The sequence below is a fragment of the Acanthopagrus latus genome, chromosome 6, assembly GCF_904848185.1.
Source record: "Acanthopagrus latus isolate v.2019 chromosome 6, fAcaLat1.1, whole genome shotgun sequence".
NCBI classification, from domain to species: Eukaryota; Metazoa; Chordata; class Actinopteri; order Spariformes; family Sparidae; genus Acanthopagrus; species Acanthopagrus latus.
Window position 1 is genome coordinate 13,440,445 of NC_051044.1, and position 18,756 is coordinate 13,459,200.

The 18,756-nt window shown below is 44.4% G+C and overlaps 1 protein-coding gene across 1 annotated transcript; it reads left to right on the plus strand.

Moving 5' to 3' along the window:
- The first annotated feature begins 7,192 nt into the window (after window positions 1-7,192).
- Window positions 7,193-17,075, plus strand: LOC119021119 (mucin-2-like). Its single transcript, XM_037101140.1, has 9 exons — window positions 7,193-14,386; window positions 14,535-14,659; window positions 14,895-14,959; window positions 15,053-15,252; window positions 15,351-15,516; window positions 15,631-15,792; window positions 15,904-15,974; window positions 16,057-16,136; window positions 16,272-17,075. The coding sequence occupies exons 1-8, from the start codon at window positions 7,204-7,206 to the stop codon at window positions 16,113-16,115; spliced, it is 8,031 nt and encodes a 2,676-aa protein (XP_036957035.1). The 5' UTR covers window positions 7,193-7,203; the 3' UTR covers window positions 16,116-16,136; window positions 16,272-17,075.
- The last annotated feature ends 1,681 nt before the right edge of the window (window positions 17,076-18,756 follow it).

Sequence of the window (18,756 nt, forward strand, 5' to 3'; positions counted from 1 at the left end):
CCTACTTCTGCATCCCCCTCAGTGACAGCTCATGTCACTCAAACATCTCCTGAACAATCAACTGAAACAACAGAATCAATAACCAAGACCACTCACCCTCCATCAACTAGCCAAGAACCATCTACAACAAGAATGTCCTCACCCACCGAGGCGCAGTTCACATCTTCTGCAGTGGTGACATCGACGGGAGAATCCGACACAACACTGTCACCCACAATGGTCACCACAAGTGAACCTACAGCAACCTCCAGCAGTGATCAAACAACAACTGTAATTACCTCCACAGACACAGAGTTATCAGCCAGTCCTACTTCTGAATCCCCCTCAGTGACAGCTCATGTCACTCAAACATCTCCTGAACAATCAATTGAAACAACAGAATCAATAACCAAGACCACTCACCCTCCATCAACTAGCCAAGAACCATCTACAACAAGAATGTCCTCACCCACCGAGGCGCAGTTTACATCTTCTGCGATGGGGACAACTACCGGAGAGTCTGAGTCAACACTACTAACGTCATCAATCACCACAAGTGCATCTACAGCAACCTCCAGCAATGATCAAATGACAACTGTAATTACTTCCACAGTCACGGAGTTATCAGCCAGTCCAACTTCTGCATCCTCGTCAACAACACCCCATGTCACTCAAACATCTCCTGGACAATCAACTGAAACAACAGAACCAATAACCACAACCAGTCAGCTTCCATCAACTAGCCAAGAACCATCTACAACAAAAATTTCCTCACCCACCGAGACACAGTTTACATCTTCTGCAGTGGTGACATCGACGGGAGAATCCGACACAACACTGTCACCCACAACGGTCACCACAAGTGGACCTACAGCAACCTCCAGCAGTGATCAAACAACAACTGTAATTACCTCCACAGTCACAGAGTTATCAGCCAGTCCTCCCTCTTCATCCCCATCAACAACACCCCATGTCACTCAAACATCTCCTGGACAATCAACTGAAACAACAGAACCAATAACCACGACCACTCAACTTCCATCAACTAGCCAAGAACCATCTACAACAAAAATTTCCTCACCCACCGAGACACACTTTACAGCTTCTGCAGTGGTGACATCGACGGGAGAATCCGACACAACACTGTCACCCACAACAGTCACCACAAGTGGACCTACAGCAACCTCCAGCAGTGATCAAACAACAACTGTAATTACCTCCACAGTCACAGAGTTATCAGCCAGTCCTCCCTCTTCATCCCCATCAACAACACCCCATGTCACTCAAACATCTCCTGGACAATCAACTGAAACAACAGAACCAATAACCACGACCACTCAGCTTCCATCAACTAGCCAAGAACCATCTACAACAAAAATTTCCTCACCGACCGAGACACACTTTACAGCTTCTGCAATGGTGACATCAACGGGAGAATCCGACACAACACTGTCACCCACAACGGTCACCACAAGTGAACCTACAGCAACCTCGAGCAGTGATCAAACAACAACTGTAATTACCTCCACAGACACAGAGTTATCAGCCAGTCCTACTTCTGCATCCCCCTCAGTGACAGCTCATGTCACTCAAACATCTCCTGAACAATCAACTGAAACAACAGAATCAATTACCAAGACCACTCACCCTCCATCAACTAGCCAAGAACCATCTACAACAAGAATGTCCTCACCCACCGAGGCGCAGTTTACATCTTCTGCGATGGGCACAACTACCGGAGAGTCTGAGTCAACACTGCCAACGTCAACAATCACCACAAGTGCATCTACAGCAATCTCCAGCAATGATCAAATGACAACTGTAATTACTTCCACAGTCACGGAGTTATCAGCCAGTCCAACTTCTCCATCCCCGTCAGTAACAGCCCATGTCACTCAAACATCTCCCGGACAATCAACTGAAACAACAGAACCAATAACCACGACCACTCAGCTTCCATCAACTAGCCAAGAACCATCTACAACAAAAATTTCCTCACCCACCGAGACACAGTTCACATCTTCTGCAGTGGTGACATCGACGGGAGAATCCGACACAACACTGTCACCCACAATGGTCACCACAAGTGGACCTACAGCAACCTCCAGCAGTGATCAAACAACAACTGTAATTACCTCCACAGTCACAGAGTTATCAGCCAGTCCTCCCTCTTCATCCCCATCAACAACACCCCATGTCACTCAAACATCTCCTGGACAATCAACTGAAACAACAGAACCAATAACCACGACCACTCAGCTTCCATCAACTAGCCAAGAACCATCTACAACAAAAATTTCCTCACCGACCGAGACACACTTTACAGCTTCTGCAATGGTGACATCAACGGGAGAATCCGACACAACACTGTCACCCACAACGGTCACCACAAGTGAACCTACAGCAACCTCGAGCAGTGATCAAACAACAACTGTAATTACCTCCACAGACACAGAGTTATCAGCCAGTCCTACTTCTGCATCCCCCTCAGTGACAGCTCATGTCACTCAAACATCTCCTGAACAATCAACTGAAACAACAGAATCAATTACCAAGACCACTCACCCTCCATCAACTAGCCAAGAACCATCTACAACAAGAATGTCCTCACCCACCGAGGCGCAGTTTACATCTTCTGCGATGGGCACAACTACCGGAGAGTCTGAGTCAACACTGCCAACGTCAACAATCACCACAAGTGCATCTACAGCAATCTCCAGCAATGATCAAATGACAACTGTAATTACTTCCACAGTCACGGAGTTATCAGCCAGTCCAACTTCTCCATCCCCGTCAGTAACAGCCCATGTCACTCAAACATCTCCCGGACAATCAACTGAAACAACAGAACCAATAACCACGACCACTCAGCTTCCATCAACTAGCCAAGAACCATCTACAACAAAAATTTCCTCACCCACCGAGACACAGTTCACATCTTCTGCAGTGGTGACATCGACGGGAGAATCCGACACAACACTGTCACCCACAACGGTCACCACAAGTGAACCTACAGCAACCTCGAGCAGTGATCAAACAACAACTGTAATTACCTCCACACTCACAGAGTTATCAGCCAGTCCTCCCTCTTCATCCCCATCAACAACACCCCATGTCACTCAAACATCTCCTGGACAATCAACTGAAACAACAGAACCAATAACCAAGACCACTCACCTTCCATCAACTAGTCACGAACCATCCACAACAAGAATCTCCTCACCCACCGAGACACAGTTTATATCTTCTGCAGTGGTGACATCGACGGGAGAATCCAACACAACACTGTCACCCACAACGGTCACCACAAGTGGACCTACAGCAACCTCCAGCAGTGATCAAACAACAACTGTAATTACCTCCACAGTCACAGAGTTATCAGCCAGTCCTCCCTCTTCATCCCCATCAACAACACCCCATGTCACTCAAACATCTCCTGGACAATCAACTGAAACAACAGAACCAATAACCACGACCACTCAGCTTCCATCAACTAGCCAAGAACCATCTACAACAAAAATTTCCTCACCCACCGAGACACACTTTACAGCTTCTGCAATGGTGACATCGACGGGAGAATCCGACACAACACTGTCACCCACAACGGTCACCACAAGTGAACCTACAGCAACCTCGAGCAGTGATCAAACAACAACTGTAATTACCTCCACAGACACAGAGTTATCAGCCAGTCCTACTTCTGCATCCCCCTCAGTGACAGCTCATGTCACTCAAACATCTCCTGAACAATCAACTGAAACAACAGAATCAATAACCAAGACCACTCACCCTCCATCAACTAGCCAAGAACCATCTACAACAAGAATCTCCTCACCCACCGAGGCGCAGTTTACTTCTTCTGCGATGGGCACAACTACCGGAGAGTCTGAGTCAACACTGCCAACGTCAACAATCACCACAAGTGCATCTACAGCAACCTCCAGCAATGATCAAACAACAACTGTAATTACCTCCACACTCACAGAGTTATCAGCCAGTCCTCCCTCTTCATCCCCATCAATAACACCTCATGTCACTCAAACATCTCCTGAACAATCAACTGAAACAAAAGAACCAATAACCACGACCACTCAGCTTCCATCAACTAGCCAAGAACCATCTACAACAAGAATCTCCTCACCCACCGAGACACAGTTTACAGCTTCTCCAATGGTGACATCGACGGGAGAATCCGACACAACACTGTCACCCACAACGGTCACCACAAGTGAACCTACAGCAACCTCCAGCAGTGATCAAACAACAACTGTAATTACCTCCACAGACACAGAGTTATCAGCCAGTCCTACTTCTGCATCCCCATCAGTGACAGCTCATGTCACTCAAACATCTCCTGGACAATCAACTGAAACAATAGAACCAATAACCAAGACCACTCAGATTCAGTCAACTAACCAAGAACCATCTACAACAAGAATCTCTTTACCCACCGAGGCACAATTTACAACTACTGCGCTGGGGATATTGACAGGAGAAACCTACACAACACTGTCACCCACAACGGTCACCACAAGTGGACCTACAGCAACCTCCAGCAGTGATCAAACAACAACTGTAATTACCTCCACAGTCACAGAGTTGTCAGCCAGTCCTACTTCTGCATCCCCCTCAGTGACATCTCATGTTACTCAAACATCTCCTGGACAATCAACTGAAACAACAGAACCAATAAGCACGACCACTCAGATTCCATCAACTAGTCAAGAACCATCTACAACAAGAATTTCCTCACCCACCGAGACACAGTTTACATCTTCTGCAAAGGTGACATCGACAGGAGAATCCGACACAACACTGTCACCCACAACAGTCACCACAAGTGGACCTACAGCAACATCCAGCAGTGATCAAACAGTTGCAATGACCTCCACAGTCACAGAGTTACCAGACAGTCATCCTTCTTTATCCCCCTCAGTAACAGCTCATGTCACTCAAACATCTCCTGAACAATCAACAGAAACAACAGAGCCAATAACCAAGACCACTCAGCTTCAGTCAGCTAGCCAAGAACCATCTACAACAAGAATCTCCTTACCCACCGAGGCACAATTTACATCTTCTGCAATGGTGACATCGACGGGAGAATCCGACACAACACTGTCACCCACAACAGTCAGCACAAGTGAACCTACAGCAACCTCGAGCAGTGATCAAACAACAACTGTAATTACCTCCACAGACACAGAGTTATCAGCCAGTCCTACTTCTGCATCCCCCTCAGTGACAACTCATGTCACTCAAACATCTCCTGAACAATCAACTGAAACAACAGAACCAATAACCACGACCACTCAGCTTCCATCAACTAGCCAAGAACCATCTACAACAAAAATTTCCTCACCCACCGAGACACAGTTCACATCTTCTGCAGTGGTGACATTGACGGGAGAATCCGACACAACACTGTCACCCACAACGGTCACCACAAGTGAACCTACAGCAACCTCGAGCAGTGATCAAACAACAAGTGTAATTACCTCCACAGACACAGAGTTATCAGCCAGTCCTACTTCTGCATCCCCCTCAGTGACAGCTCATGTCACTCAAACATCTCCTGAACAATCAATTGAAACAACAGAATCAATAACCAAGACCACTCACCCTCCATCAACTAGCCAAGAACCATCTACAACAAGAATGTCCTCACCCACCGAGGCGCAGTTTACATCTTCTGCGATGGGCACAACTACCGGAGAGTCTGAGTCAACACTGCCAACGTCAACAATCACCACAAGTGCATTTACAGCAACCTCCAGCAATGATCAAATGACAACTGTAATTACTTCCACAGTCACGGAGTTATCAGCCAGTCCAACTTCTGCATCCCCATCAATAACACCCCATGTCACTCAAACATCTCCTGGACAATCAACTGAAACAACAGAACCAATAACCAAGACCACTCAGCTTCCATCAACTAGCCAAGAACCATCTACAACAAAAATTTCCTCACCCACCGAGATACAGTTCACATCTTCTGCAGTGGTGACATCGACGGGAGAATCCGACACAACACTGTCACCCACAACGGTCACCACAAGTGGACCTACAGCAACCTCCAGCAGTGATCAAACAACAACTGTAATTACCTCCACAGTCACAGAGTTATCAGCCAGTCCTCCCTCTTCATCCCCATCAACAACACCCGATGTCACTCAGACATCTCCTGGACAATCAACTGAAACACCAGAACCAATAACCAAGACCACTCACCTTCCATCAACTAGTCACGAACCATCTACAACAAGAATCTCCTCACCCACCGAGACACAGTTTATATCTTCTGCAGTGGTGACATCGACGGGAGAATCCGACACAACACTGTCACCCACAACGGTCACCACAAGTGGACCTACAGCAACCTCCAGCAGTGATCAAACAACAACTGTAATTACCTCCACAGTCACAGAGTTATCAGCCAGTCCTACTTCTGCATACCCCTCAGTGACAGCTCACGTCACTCAAACATCTCCTGGACAATCAACTGAAACAATAGAACCAATAACCAAGACCACTCAGCTTCAGTCAACTAGCCAGGAACCATCTACAACAAGAATCTCTTTACCCACCGAGGCACAATTTACAACTACTGCGCTGGGGACATTGACAGGAGAAACCTACACAACACTGTCACCCACAACGGTCACCACAAGTGGACCTACAGCAACCTCCAGCAGTGATCAAACAACAACTGTAATTACCTCCACAGTCACAGAGTTGTCAGCCAGTCCTACTTCTTCATCCCCCTCAGTGACAGCTCATGTTACTCAAACATCTCCTGGACAATCAACTGAAACAACAGAACCAATAAGCACGACCACTCACCCTCCATCAACTAGTCAAGAACCATCTACAACAAGAATTTCCTCACCCACCGAGACACAGTTTACATCTTCTGCAAAGGTGACATCGACAGGAGAATCCGACACAACACTGTCACCCACAACAGTCACCACAAGTGGACCTACAGCAACATCCAGCAGTGATCAAACAGTTGTAATGACCTCCACAGTCACAGAGTTACCAGACAGTCCTCCTTCTTTATCCCCCTCAGTAACAGCTCATGTCACTCAAACATCTCCTGAACAATCAACAGAAACAACAGAGCCAATAACCAAGACCACTCAGCTTCAGTCAGCTAGCCAAGAACCATCTACAACAAGAATCTCCTTACCCACCGAGGCACACTTTACATCTTCTGCAATGGTGACATCGACGGGAGAATCCGACACAACACTGTCACCCACAACGGTCAGCACAAGTGAACCTACAGCAACCTCGAGCAGTGATCAAACAACAACTGTAATTACCTCCACAGACACAGAGTTATCAGCCAGTCCTACTTCTGCATCCCCCTCAGTGACAGCTCATGTCACTCAAACATCTCCTGAACAATCAACTGAAACAACAGAATCAATAACCAAGACCACTCACCCTCCATCAACTAGCCAAGAACCATCTACAACAAGAATGTCCTCACCCACCGAGGCGCAGTTTACATCTTCTGTGATGGGCACAACTACCGGAGAGTCTGAGTCAACACTGCCAACGTCAACAATCACCACAAGTGCATCTACAGCAACCTCCAGCAATGATCAAATGACAACTGTAATTACTTCCACAGTCACGGAGTTAACAGCCAGTCCAACTTCTCCATCCCCGTCAGTAACAGCCCATGTCACTCAAACATCTCCCGGACAATCAACTGAAACAACAGAACCAATAACCACGACCACTCAGCTTCCATCAACTAGCCAAGAACCATCTACAACAAAAATTTCCTCACCCACCGAGACACAGTTCACATCTTCTGCAGTGGTGACATCGACGGGAGAATCCGACACAACACTGTCACCCACAACGGTCACCACAAGTGAACCTACAGCAACCTCGAGCAGTGATCAAACAACAAGTGTAATTACCTCCACAGACACAGAGTTATCAGCCAGTCCTACTTCTGCATCCCCCTCAGTGACAGCTCATGTCACTCAAACATCTCCTGAACAATCAATTGAAACAACAGAATCAATAACCAAGACCACTCACCCTCCATCAACTAGCCAAGAACCATCTACAACAAGAATGTCCTCACCCACCGAGGCGCAGTTTACATCTTCTGCGATGGGCACAACTACCGGAGAGTCTGAGTCAACACTTCTAACGTCAGCAATCACCACAAGTGCATCTACAGCAACCTCCAGCAATGATCAAATGACAACTGTAATTACTTCCACAGTCACGGAGTTATCAGCCAGTCCAACTTCTGCATCCTCGTCAACAACACCCCATGTCACTCAAACATCTCCTGTACAATCAACTGAAACAACAGAACCAATAACCACAACCACTCAGCTTCCATCAACTAGCCAAGAACCATCTACAACAAAAATTTCCTCACCCACCGAGACACAGTTTACATCTTCTGCAGTGGTGACATCGACGGGAGAATCCGACACAACACTGTCACCCACAACGGTCACCACAAGTGGACCTACAGCAACCTCCAGCAGTGATCAAACAACAACTGTAATTACCTCCACAGTCACAGAGTTATCAGCCAGTCCTCCCTCTTCATCCCCATCAACAACACCCCATGTCACTCAAACATCTCCTGGACAATCAATTGAAACAACAGAGCCAATAACCAAGACCACTCACCTTCCATCAACTAGTCACGAACCATCTACAACAAGAATCTCCTCACCCACCGAGACACAGTTTATATCTTCTGCAGTGGTGACATCTACGGGAGAATCCAACACAACACTGTCACCCACAACGGTCACCACAAGTGGACCTACAGCAACCTCCAGCAGTGATCAAACAACAACTGTAATTACCTCCACACTCACAGAGTTATCAGCCAGTCCTCCCTCTTCATCCCCATCAATAACACCTCATGTCACTCAAACATCTCCTGAACAATCAACTGAAACAAAAGAACCAATAACCACGACCACTCAGCTTCCATCAACTAGCCAAGAACCATCTACAACAAGAATCTCCTCACCCACCGAGACACAGTTTACAGCTTCTCCAATGGTGACATCGACGGGAGAATCCGACACAACACTGTCACCCACAACGGTCACCACAAGTGGACCTACAGCAACCTCCAGCAGTGATCAAACAACAACTGTAATTACCTCCACAGTCACAGAGTTATCAGCCAGTCCTCCCTCTTCATCCCCATCAACAACACCCCATGTCACTCAAACATTTCCTGGACAATCAACTGAAACAACAGAACCAATAACCAAGACCACTCAGCTTCCATCAACTAGCCACGAGCCATCTACAACAAGAATCTCCTCACCCACCGAGACACAGTTTATATCTTCTGCAGTGGTGACATCGACGGGAGAATCCGACACAACACTGTCACCCACAACGGTCACCACAAGTGGACCTACAGCAACCTCCAGCAGTGATCAAACAACAACCGTAATTACCTCCACAGGCACAGAGTTATCAGCCAGTCCTACTTCTGCATCCCCCTCAGTGACAGCTCATGTCACTCAAACATCTCCTGGACAATCAACTGAAACAACAGAACCAATAACCACGACCACTCAGCTTCCATCAACTAGCCAAGAACCATCTACAACAAGAATCTCCTCACCCACCGAGACACACTTTACAGCTTCTGCAATGGTGACATCGACGGGAGAATCCGACACAACGCTGTCACCCACAACGGTCACCACAAGTGAACCTACAGCAACCTCGAGCAGTGATCAAACAACAACTGTAATTACCTCCACAGTCACAGAGTTATCAGCCAGTCCTACTTCTGCATCCCCCTCAGTGACAGCTCATGTCACTCAAACATCTCCTGGACAATCAACTGAAACAACAGAACCAATAACCATGACCACTCAGCTTCCATCAACTAGCCCAGAACCATCTACAACAAGAATTTCCTCACCCACCGAGACACACTTTACAGCTTCTGCAATGGTGACATCGACGGGAGAATCCGACACAACACTGTCACCCACAACAGTCACCACAAGAGGACCTACAGCAACCTCCAGCAGTGATCAAACAGTTGTAATGACCTCCACAGTCACAGAGTTATCAGCCAGTCCTTCTTTATCCCCCTCAGTAACAGCTGATGTCACTCAAACATCTCCTGAACAATCAACAGAAACAACAGAGCCAATAACCAAGACCACTCAGCTTCAATCAACTAGCCAAGAACCATCTACAACAAGAATGTCCTCACCCACCGAAGCGCAGTTTACACCTTCTGCGATGGGCACAACTACCGGAGAGTCTGAGTCAACACTGCCAACGTCAACAATCATCACAAGTGCATTTACAGCAACCTCCAGCAGTGATCAAATGACAACTGTAATTACTTCCACAGTCACGGAGTTATCAGCCAGTCCAACTTCTGCATCCCCGTCAATAACACCCCATGTCACTCAAACATCTCCTGGACAATCAACTGAAACAACAGAACCAATAACCACGACCACTCAGCTTCCATCAACTAGCCAAGAACCATCTACAACAAAAATTTCCTCACCCACCGAGACACACTTTACAGCTTCTGCAATGGTGACATCGACGGGAGAATCCGACACAACACTGTCACCCACAACGGTCACCACAAGTGAACCTACAGCAACCTCGAGCAGTGATCAAACAACAACTGTAATTACCTCCACAGACACAGAGTTATCAGCCAGTCCTACTTCTGCATCCCCCTCAGTGACAGCTCATGTCACTCAAACATCTCCTGAACAATCAACTGAAACAACAGAATCAATAACCAAGACCACTCACCCTCCATCAACTAGCCAAGAACCATCTACAACAAGAATGTCCTCACCCACCGAGGCGCAGTTTACTTCTTCTGTGATGGGCACAACTACCGGAGAGTCTGAGTCAACACTGCCAACGTCAACAATCACCACAAGTGCATCTACAGCAACCTCCAGCAATGATCAAATGACAACTGTAATTACTTCCACAGTCACGGAGTTAACAGCCAGTCCAACTTCTCCATCCCCGTCAGTAACAGCCCATGTCACTCAAACATCTCCCGGACAATCAACTGAAACAACAGAACCAATAACCACGACCACTCAGCTTCCATCAACTAGCCAAGAACCATCTACAACAAAAATTTCCTCACCCACCGAGACACAGTTCACATCTTCTGCAGTGGTGACATCGACGGGAGAATCCGACACAACACTGTCACCCACAACGGTCACCACAAGTGAACCTACAGCAACCTCGAGCAGTGATCATACAACAACTGTAATTACCTCCACAGACACAGAGTTATCAGCCAGTCCTACTTCTGCATCCCCCTCAGTGACAGCTCATGTCACTCAAACATCTCCTGAACAATCAATTGAAACAACAGAATCAATAACCAAGACCACTCACCCTCCATCAACTAGCCAAGAACCATCTACAACAAGAATGTCCTCACCCACCGAGGCGCAGTTTACATCTTCTGCGATGGGCACAACTACCGGAGAGTCTGAGTCAACACTACTAACGTCAGCAATCACCACAAGTGCATCTACAGCAACCTCCAGCAATGATCAAATGACAACTGTAATTACTTCCACAGTCACGGAGTTATCAGCCAGTCCAACTTCTGCATCCTCGTCAACAACACCCCATGTCACTCAAACATCTCCTGGACAATCAACTGAAACAACAGAACCAATAACCACAACCACTCAGCTTCCATCAACTAGCCAAGAACCATCTACAACAAAAATTTCCTCACCCACCGAGACACAGTTTACATCTTCTGCAGTGGTGACATCGACGGGAGAATCCGACACAACACTGTCACCCACAACGGTCACCACAAGTGGACCTACAGCAACCTCCAGCAGTGATCAAACAACAACTGTAATTACCTCCACAGTCACAGAGTTATCAGCCAGTCCTCCCTCTTCATCCCCATCAACAACACCCCATGTCACTCAAACATCTCCTGGACAATCAATTGAAACAACAGAACCAATAACCAAGACCACTCACCTTCCATCAACTAGTCACGAACCATCTACAACAAGAATCTCCTCACCCACCGAGACACAGTTTATATCTTCTGCAGTGGTGACATCTACGGGAGAATCCAACACAACACTGTCACCCACAACGGTCACCACAAGTGGACCTACAGCAACCTCCAGCAGTGATCAAACAACAACTGTAATTACCTCCACACTCACAGAGTTATCAGCCAGTCCTCCCTCTTCATCCCCATCAATAACACCTCATGTCACTCAAACATCTCCTGAACAATCAACTGAAACAAAAGAACCAATAACCACGACCACTCAGCTTCCATCAACTAGCCAAGAACCATCTACAACAAGAATCTCCTCACCCACCGAGACACAGTTTACAGCTTCTCCAATGGTGACATCGACGGGAGAATCCGACACAACACTGTCACCCACAACGGTCACCACAAGTGGACCTACAGCAACCTCCAGCAGTGATCAAACAACAACTGTAATTACCTCCACAGTCACAGAGTTATCAGCCAGTCCTCCCTCTTCATCCCCATCAACAACACCCCATGTCACTCAAACATTTCCTGGACAATCAACTGAAACAACAGAACCAATAACCAAGACCACTCAGCTTCCATCAACTAGCCACGAGCCATCTACAACAAGAATCTCCTCACCCACCGAGACACAGTTTATATCTTCTGCAGTGGTGACATCGACGGGAGAATCCGACACAACACTGTCACCCACAACGGTCACCACAAGTGAACCTACAGCAACCTCGAGCAGTGATCAAACAACAACTGTAATTACCTCCACAGTCACAGAGTTATCAGCCAGTCCTACTTCTGCATCCCCCTCAGTGACAGCTCATGTCACTCAAACATCTCCTGGACAATCAACTGAAACAACAGAACCAATAACCATGACCACTCAGCTTCCATCAACTAGCCAAGAACCATCTACAACAAGAATTTCCTCACCCACCGAGACACACTTTACAGCTTCTGCAATGGTGACATCGACGGGAGAATCCGACACAACACTGTCACCCACAACAGTCACCACAAGTGGACCTACAGCAACCTCCAGCAGTGATCAAACAGTTGTAATGACCTCCACAGTCACAGAGTTATCAGCCAGTCCTTCTTTATCCCCCTCAGTAACAGCTGATGTCACTCAAACATCTCCTGAACAATCAACAGAAACAACAGAGCCAATAACCAAGACCACTCAGCTTCAATCAACTAGCCAAGAACCATCTACAACAAGAATGTCCTCACCCACCGAGGCGCAGTTGACATCTTCTGCAATGGGCACAACTACCGGACAGTCTGAGTCAACACTGCCAACATCAACAGTCAAAACAAGTGCATCTACAGCAACCTCCAGCAATGATCAAACGACAATTGTAATTACTTCCACAGTCACAGAGTTATCACCCAGTCCAACTTCTGCATCCCCGTCAATAACACCCCATGTCACTCAAACATCTCCTGGACAATCGACTGAAACAACAGAGCCAATAACCAAGACCACTCAGCTTCCATCAACTAGCCAAGAACCATCTACAACTAGAATCTCCTCACCCACCGAGGCACAGTTTACATCTTCTGCGACGGTTACAGCTTCGGGAGAGTCCGACACAACACTGTCACCCACAACGGTCACCACAAGTGGACCTACAGCAACCTCCAGCAGTGATCAGACAACTGTAATTACCTCCACATTCACAGAGTTTTCAGCCAGTCCTCCTTCTGCATCCCCCTCAGTAACAGCTCATGTCACTCAAACTTCTCCTGAACAACCAACTGAAACAACAGAACCAATAACCAAGACCACTCAGCTTCCATCAACTAGCCAAGAACCATTTACAACAAGAATCTCCTTGCCCACCGTGGTGCAGTTTACATCTTCTGCAATTGTGACAACCACAGGAGAGTCTCACCAAAGTGAAACAACACCAACGCGCCCCATAACCACTCAGCTTCCATCAACCAGCCAAGAGCTATCTACACCAATGAAGTCCTCAGAATCTTCTGCAACATCTGTACAAACTGCTTCCTCTCACAACGTTCCAGTGACTTCCTTTACACCATCCATGGCCCCTACACGAACAAGTGAATCACCAGTGTCACATTCAGTGGTAACCACAACTCGACTTACAACATTCAGTTCTCCAACATCTACGTTTACCCCCCTTTCAAATGCAACTGTCACTATGACAGCACCAAGTACACCTCATCAGTGTACTGAAAAGGACTGTCCAGGTTGCGTTGGAACCTGTATATTCAACATGACACTTGGAGAATGTTTCTGCAACTGTGAGGAGTTTGCATTTGGAGATGAATGTGTTTTTGGAGAGAGTGACACCTCTGCTGAAATTGGTGAGATTTCTATCCTAAAACATAGTTCTTCAAAATATTCTATCCACCGAAAATAAATGTTGAATGTATAGATTGTTTATTTGCTTTTTGCAAAATATTAACTAAAATTTAACAAAAGTGTTTTGTTAAAATGTGTTTTGTTGTGCAGATTCAGAAAATAGACCAACCCGAAATGCAACTTTTACTTTGGGGATCTTGATGGATTTTGATGTGGCTTTTGAAGATATAAATTCACCTCAGTCGTTAAAATTCATCAAGACGCTGATGCAGGAGGTACATCATTCTTCACTGTTGCATGTCTTAGTGATTATTACTCAATAAGTGATCCAAATTCAGAGCCCAAGAATCATGTCTTATAACTCTCTACTCAATAATTAATTAACATACAATTTTTGCAATTAGAGCCATTTATTATTTGTGTTTTGCCCTCTGCTGTTTTTGACATTGACAAGATGTGATTTTTTTCCCATAACAATGCCATAATAACATATAATGACCTCTGTTCCAGCTTGAAGCATTATGCAAAGAAGCAGATCCACAAAACTTCAAAACAGTACAAGTCATCAAGTTATCGTAGGTTTTCAATAGACTTTACTGATAAAATTATTCAAATGACTTTACCACTAAGCACAAGCTGTAATATCTCTCCCTTTCCTTGTACTGTAGACCGGGAAGTGTAATTGCAGAGAGCGTGGTGGAGTACCTCTATCCAAACAATGAAACGCAAATCGAGTTTGTCAACAATCAGCTTGATGGGGTATTGGCTGAAATCTTGAATGACACAAGCAACCTCAACAAAATATCTCAGGTCTTTAATGCCAGTGTCGAATTAAAAGAACTCAGCTTTGAGCCACCTGAGATTAAAAGTAAGTGTACAGTATGAGCTCTAAACATGCATATTTGACTACTACTGTTCTGGTCCTTGTGCAAAATGACAAGTTTATATATCTTTTCAATCAATCAGATATCACAGACCTAAAGGACTTTGTTAACTGCACCAAGTTCGCTCAATACACTGCTGAGGTTATTAATGGTCAATGGCAGTGTGTTGGACCTTGCAAAACGAACCCTGATTACTGTCATCAACATGGAAAATGTTTAAATAACATTAAGGAAGGGCCCGTCTGTAGGTGAGCCTAAACATCTATTCTTATTTTAATCCACAGGAGCTTAAATATGTCTAATATGTTTGCTCATACTACAAATTTATTAACATAATTACCTCTCATGGCCTCTCTCCCCAGTTGCTTCGAGACTAGTCTGAAGCAGTATTATGGCCCACAGTGTGACCTCTTCCGCTACGGTCCAGGTTTCTATGGAGCGCTGTTTGGATCTTTGGCAGTACTCTTGCTCGTGATTATGATTGTCATTGCTGTCATTGCCAAAAAGAGACACATGGGTTTTTGGTGAGTCCTTTTTAAAAGAAAGATAATGGTCGACAACTTTTATGTCTTGTTGCGTGTGATCATAAAGTTACAGACATTGCCATGTGAAGTTAATGAAACTCTATATTTTAGGAAAACAAGAGACTTGTCAAACAGAAGACTGTCTGCGTTTGATGAAGATTTCTTTGATTTCTCTGAAACAGGTCTGTCCTGGTCTATTTATTTTTGTAATAGGTTGGCTATTTAACAGCTTTAACATTGCAATTTCAACATGCTTTTCCCCAGGAGATCCCAACTTGGGAGTCACAGGCTCTTACACATCACAGGGTTCCAGGCATCTATGAAACATTGACACCCAATTGCAGGTATGCTTTTTTAATAACCTATATTACATACAGTGCTTCTGCTGCACTTTAGCCTTCTAAAATACAAGAACAGATTAATCGAAGATTATAGGTACACATTGATAGTAATATGAGATAACTATTGTGTATTTCCAGGTCACAACAAATCATCCAGAGGTTTTGAATGTCAACCCTCAATGAAGGCCACAGACTGGAGGATTTTATTTTGATTACAATGTTTTCCATGCAATGAATAAAGAAAATTACAGATCAGTATGAGCTAATAACTATGTGTTTCAGATGAATAATTTACTAGAAATGTGTCCATATATTATAATATTTATGACTTTATTTATGTGACTTGTAATAAACTATAGCCTGCAGTCCTCTATAAAACTGAACATGTCAATTCAGACTCCATTGTTGTCGATTCACATCACAATATATATACATTTATTTCTTGAGGTCACTCTGGGATGTGAAATTTGAGAAGTACATCATGCTGTATGTACTTATTTATTAGTCAATGACAAATGTATACCTGCAGTATCGAGAACAATGGTTAAAAAGAAAACAAAGTTGCATAAATATTCAGTTTCTTCCCTTCCTAGGACTCCTCCCCAATTTTTGTTTCAGCACTTTTGTCATCATACAGGAAAATTATCTTCTCATTGAGTACATTTATGACCAGGTGGCTGTTCTTGCAAGCACTGTACATGTGCATTTACTAAGAGTGCACAAACAAATCTCATATTATCCTTGTTATAAGCTTACTTAGGGTTCCTATGGAATCCAAGACAACATTTCAAAAAAAAAAATCTATATGTTTTGAAGATGGCTTAGTGAAAGGTGCAATTTTTTTTTCAGAAGCGAAGATCTTAATTGACTGCTTTTTTTATGCCTAAGCAAACTTATTTTGTTTACATTTCTGAATAAACTGAATAAACAAACTGACTTTAAAAGACAACACAGCCTCATTCTGTTTACTTTGTTTATATTTGGCAGACCCTGTCACCTTTCAAGCTTCAAACAGTGTTATGGGGACCTTATTTTCCTCTGGGAACAGCTTGTTTCTCCAGTTATGGAAGAAATGAATATTTCTGAGTTTGTATCATTACCTCATTAATATTCTCAATATTTTGATTCCCAGTTTAAATTTCTTCTCCAAAACTATGCAGTGGCCCACTAAGTGTAATTTTAATTGATGTTCGGTTTGGAGCAGGTTGATTTTGAGATGTCATACCATTTTCGGTTTTGTGCCGCAAAATGCAGTGGGCCAGGCCAACTTATCGGTTGCACTCAAATACATGGGGTTGACACAATTAAGAACATCTGTCAAGTTCTGTGCAATCCATGACAGTATATGCTACTTTAACTGTGTTAGAGGTGTTGTTTTTTTGTATTTGCATCCATTTGTTTCAATCAGGTTGATTATTTACCTCGAGGTTTGGAGGGCAGTGTTGTCAATGTCTGTCACAATAAGTGCAATATTTTGTCACTAGATGGCGCACACGCATTGAATTTAATATTGTTCTGCCTTAAGTGAAGAGAAATGTACAGGGACTGCCAGGTGTTTAATGCACATTTCTAATATCTTTAAAGAGAAAGACAATGATCTGAAAATAATTCAACCTCAGCAGTGACCATCTCTGTCCTGGTGTAGAACTGAGACTGAGCACTGTCAGCATCAGGTAATAACAGCTTCATAATTACAGTCCTATAACAGTCCATTATTACTGTTCCTCCAGTCTTACTAGTTTGTGACAGTGTCTGCAGCTATTCCACAACAGCAATACACGGTCCCTTGACGTCCTCTCATCTGGACCATGGATGGCTGTTTGTGTCTACCTAGATTCTGGCTCAGAACACACACTTGGGACCAATTTCTTTACCTTCACTTGATCAACTACATTTTCTTTACAGGTACTCTGACCTGAGTAAAATTGAACTACCAGTGCTTAGGCCTAAGTTAAATATTTACAACCCTGGCCAGCCCTTACAGCAAATGATAAGAAAAGTTACACCAAAACTAAAGTCAATGCACACATTGGAGTTAATTTGCAGGGGTTTTTTTTTCAATATAGCTGCATGTTTGGTTTTTTTAGGGAACTTGGGAATAAAAAAAACAAAACAAAACACCCAAATCTTGCAAGACTTGCCTCTTGAAAATATGACAGAAAAACTGTCCAGGATCAATCAAAGAGTAACAATTTTTCAATGGTAAGAAGATTTTACCTCTACATTTTAAAAAAGATAATGATAAGTCTACCAATTTTGTCTTACAGATATATTTAATATATCAGAGATTTATGAGAAATGAGATTTGATGAGATAAGATAAGCCTTTATTGATCCCCAGAGGGAAAATTCAAGTGTTGCAACAGCACAAGAATTAAGCAAAAATAAACTGTAAATTTTTATGAATTACAAATTAGACTTGGTGTTAATTAAACCTGGATGATTGAGTGCAGAGGAAGAGATTTTGACTAATCAAAGTTTTGATGAAAGGTTGTAAGTAATGTCGATTTGCCTCCATAGCCCTTTTTACAGTTCAATACTGCTGATGACAAAAGTTGAATTTAATCAATCAATGAATCAGTTTTTTGACCCCAGAGTTAGACCGATCAGGGTAATAATCACAT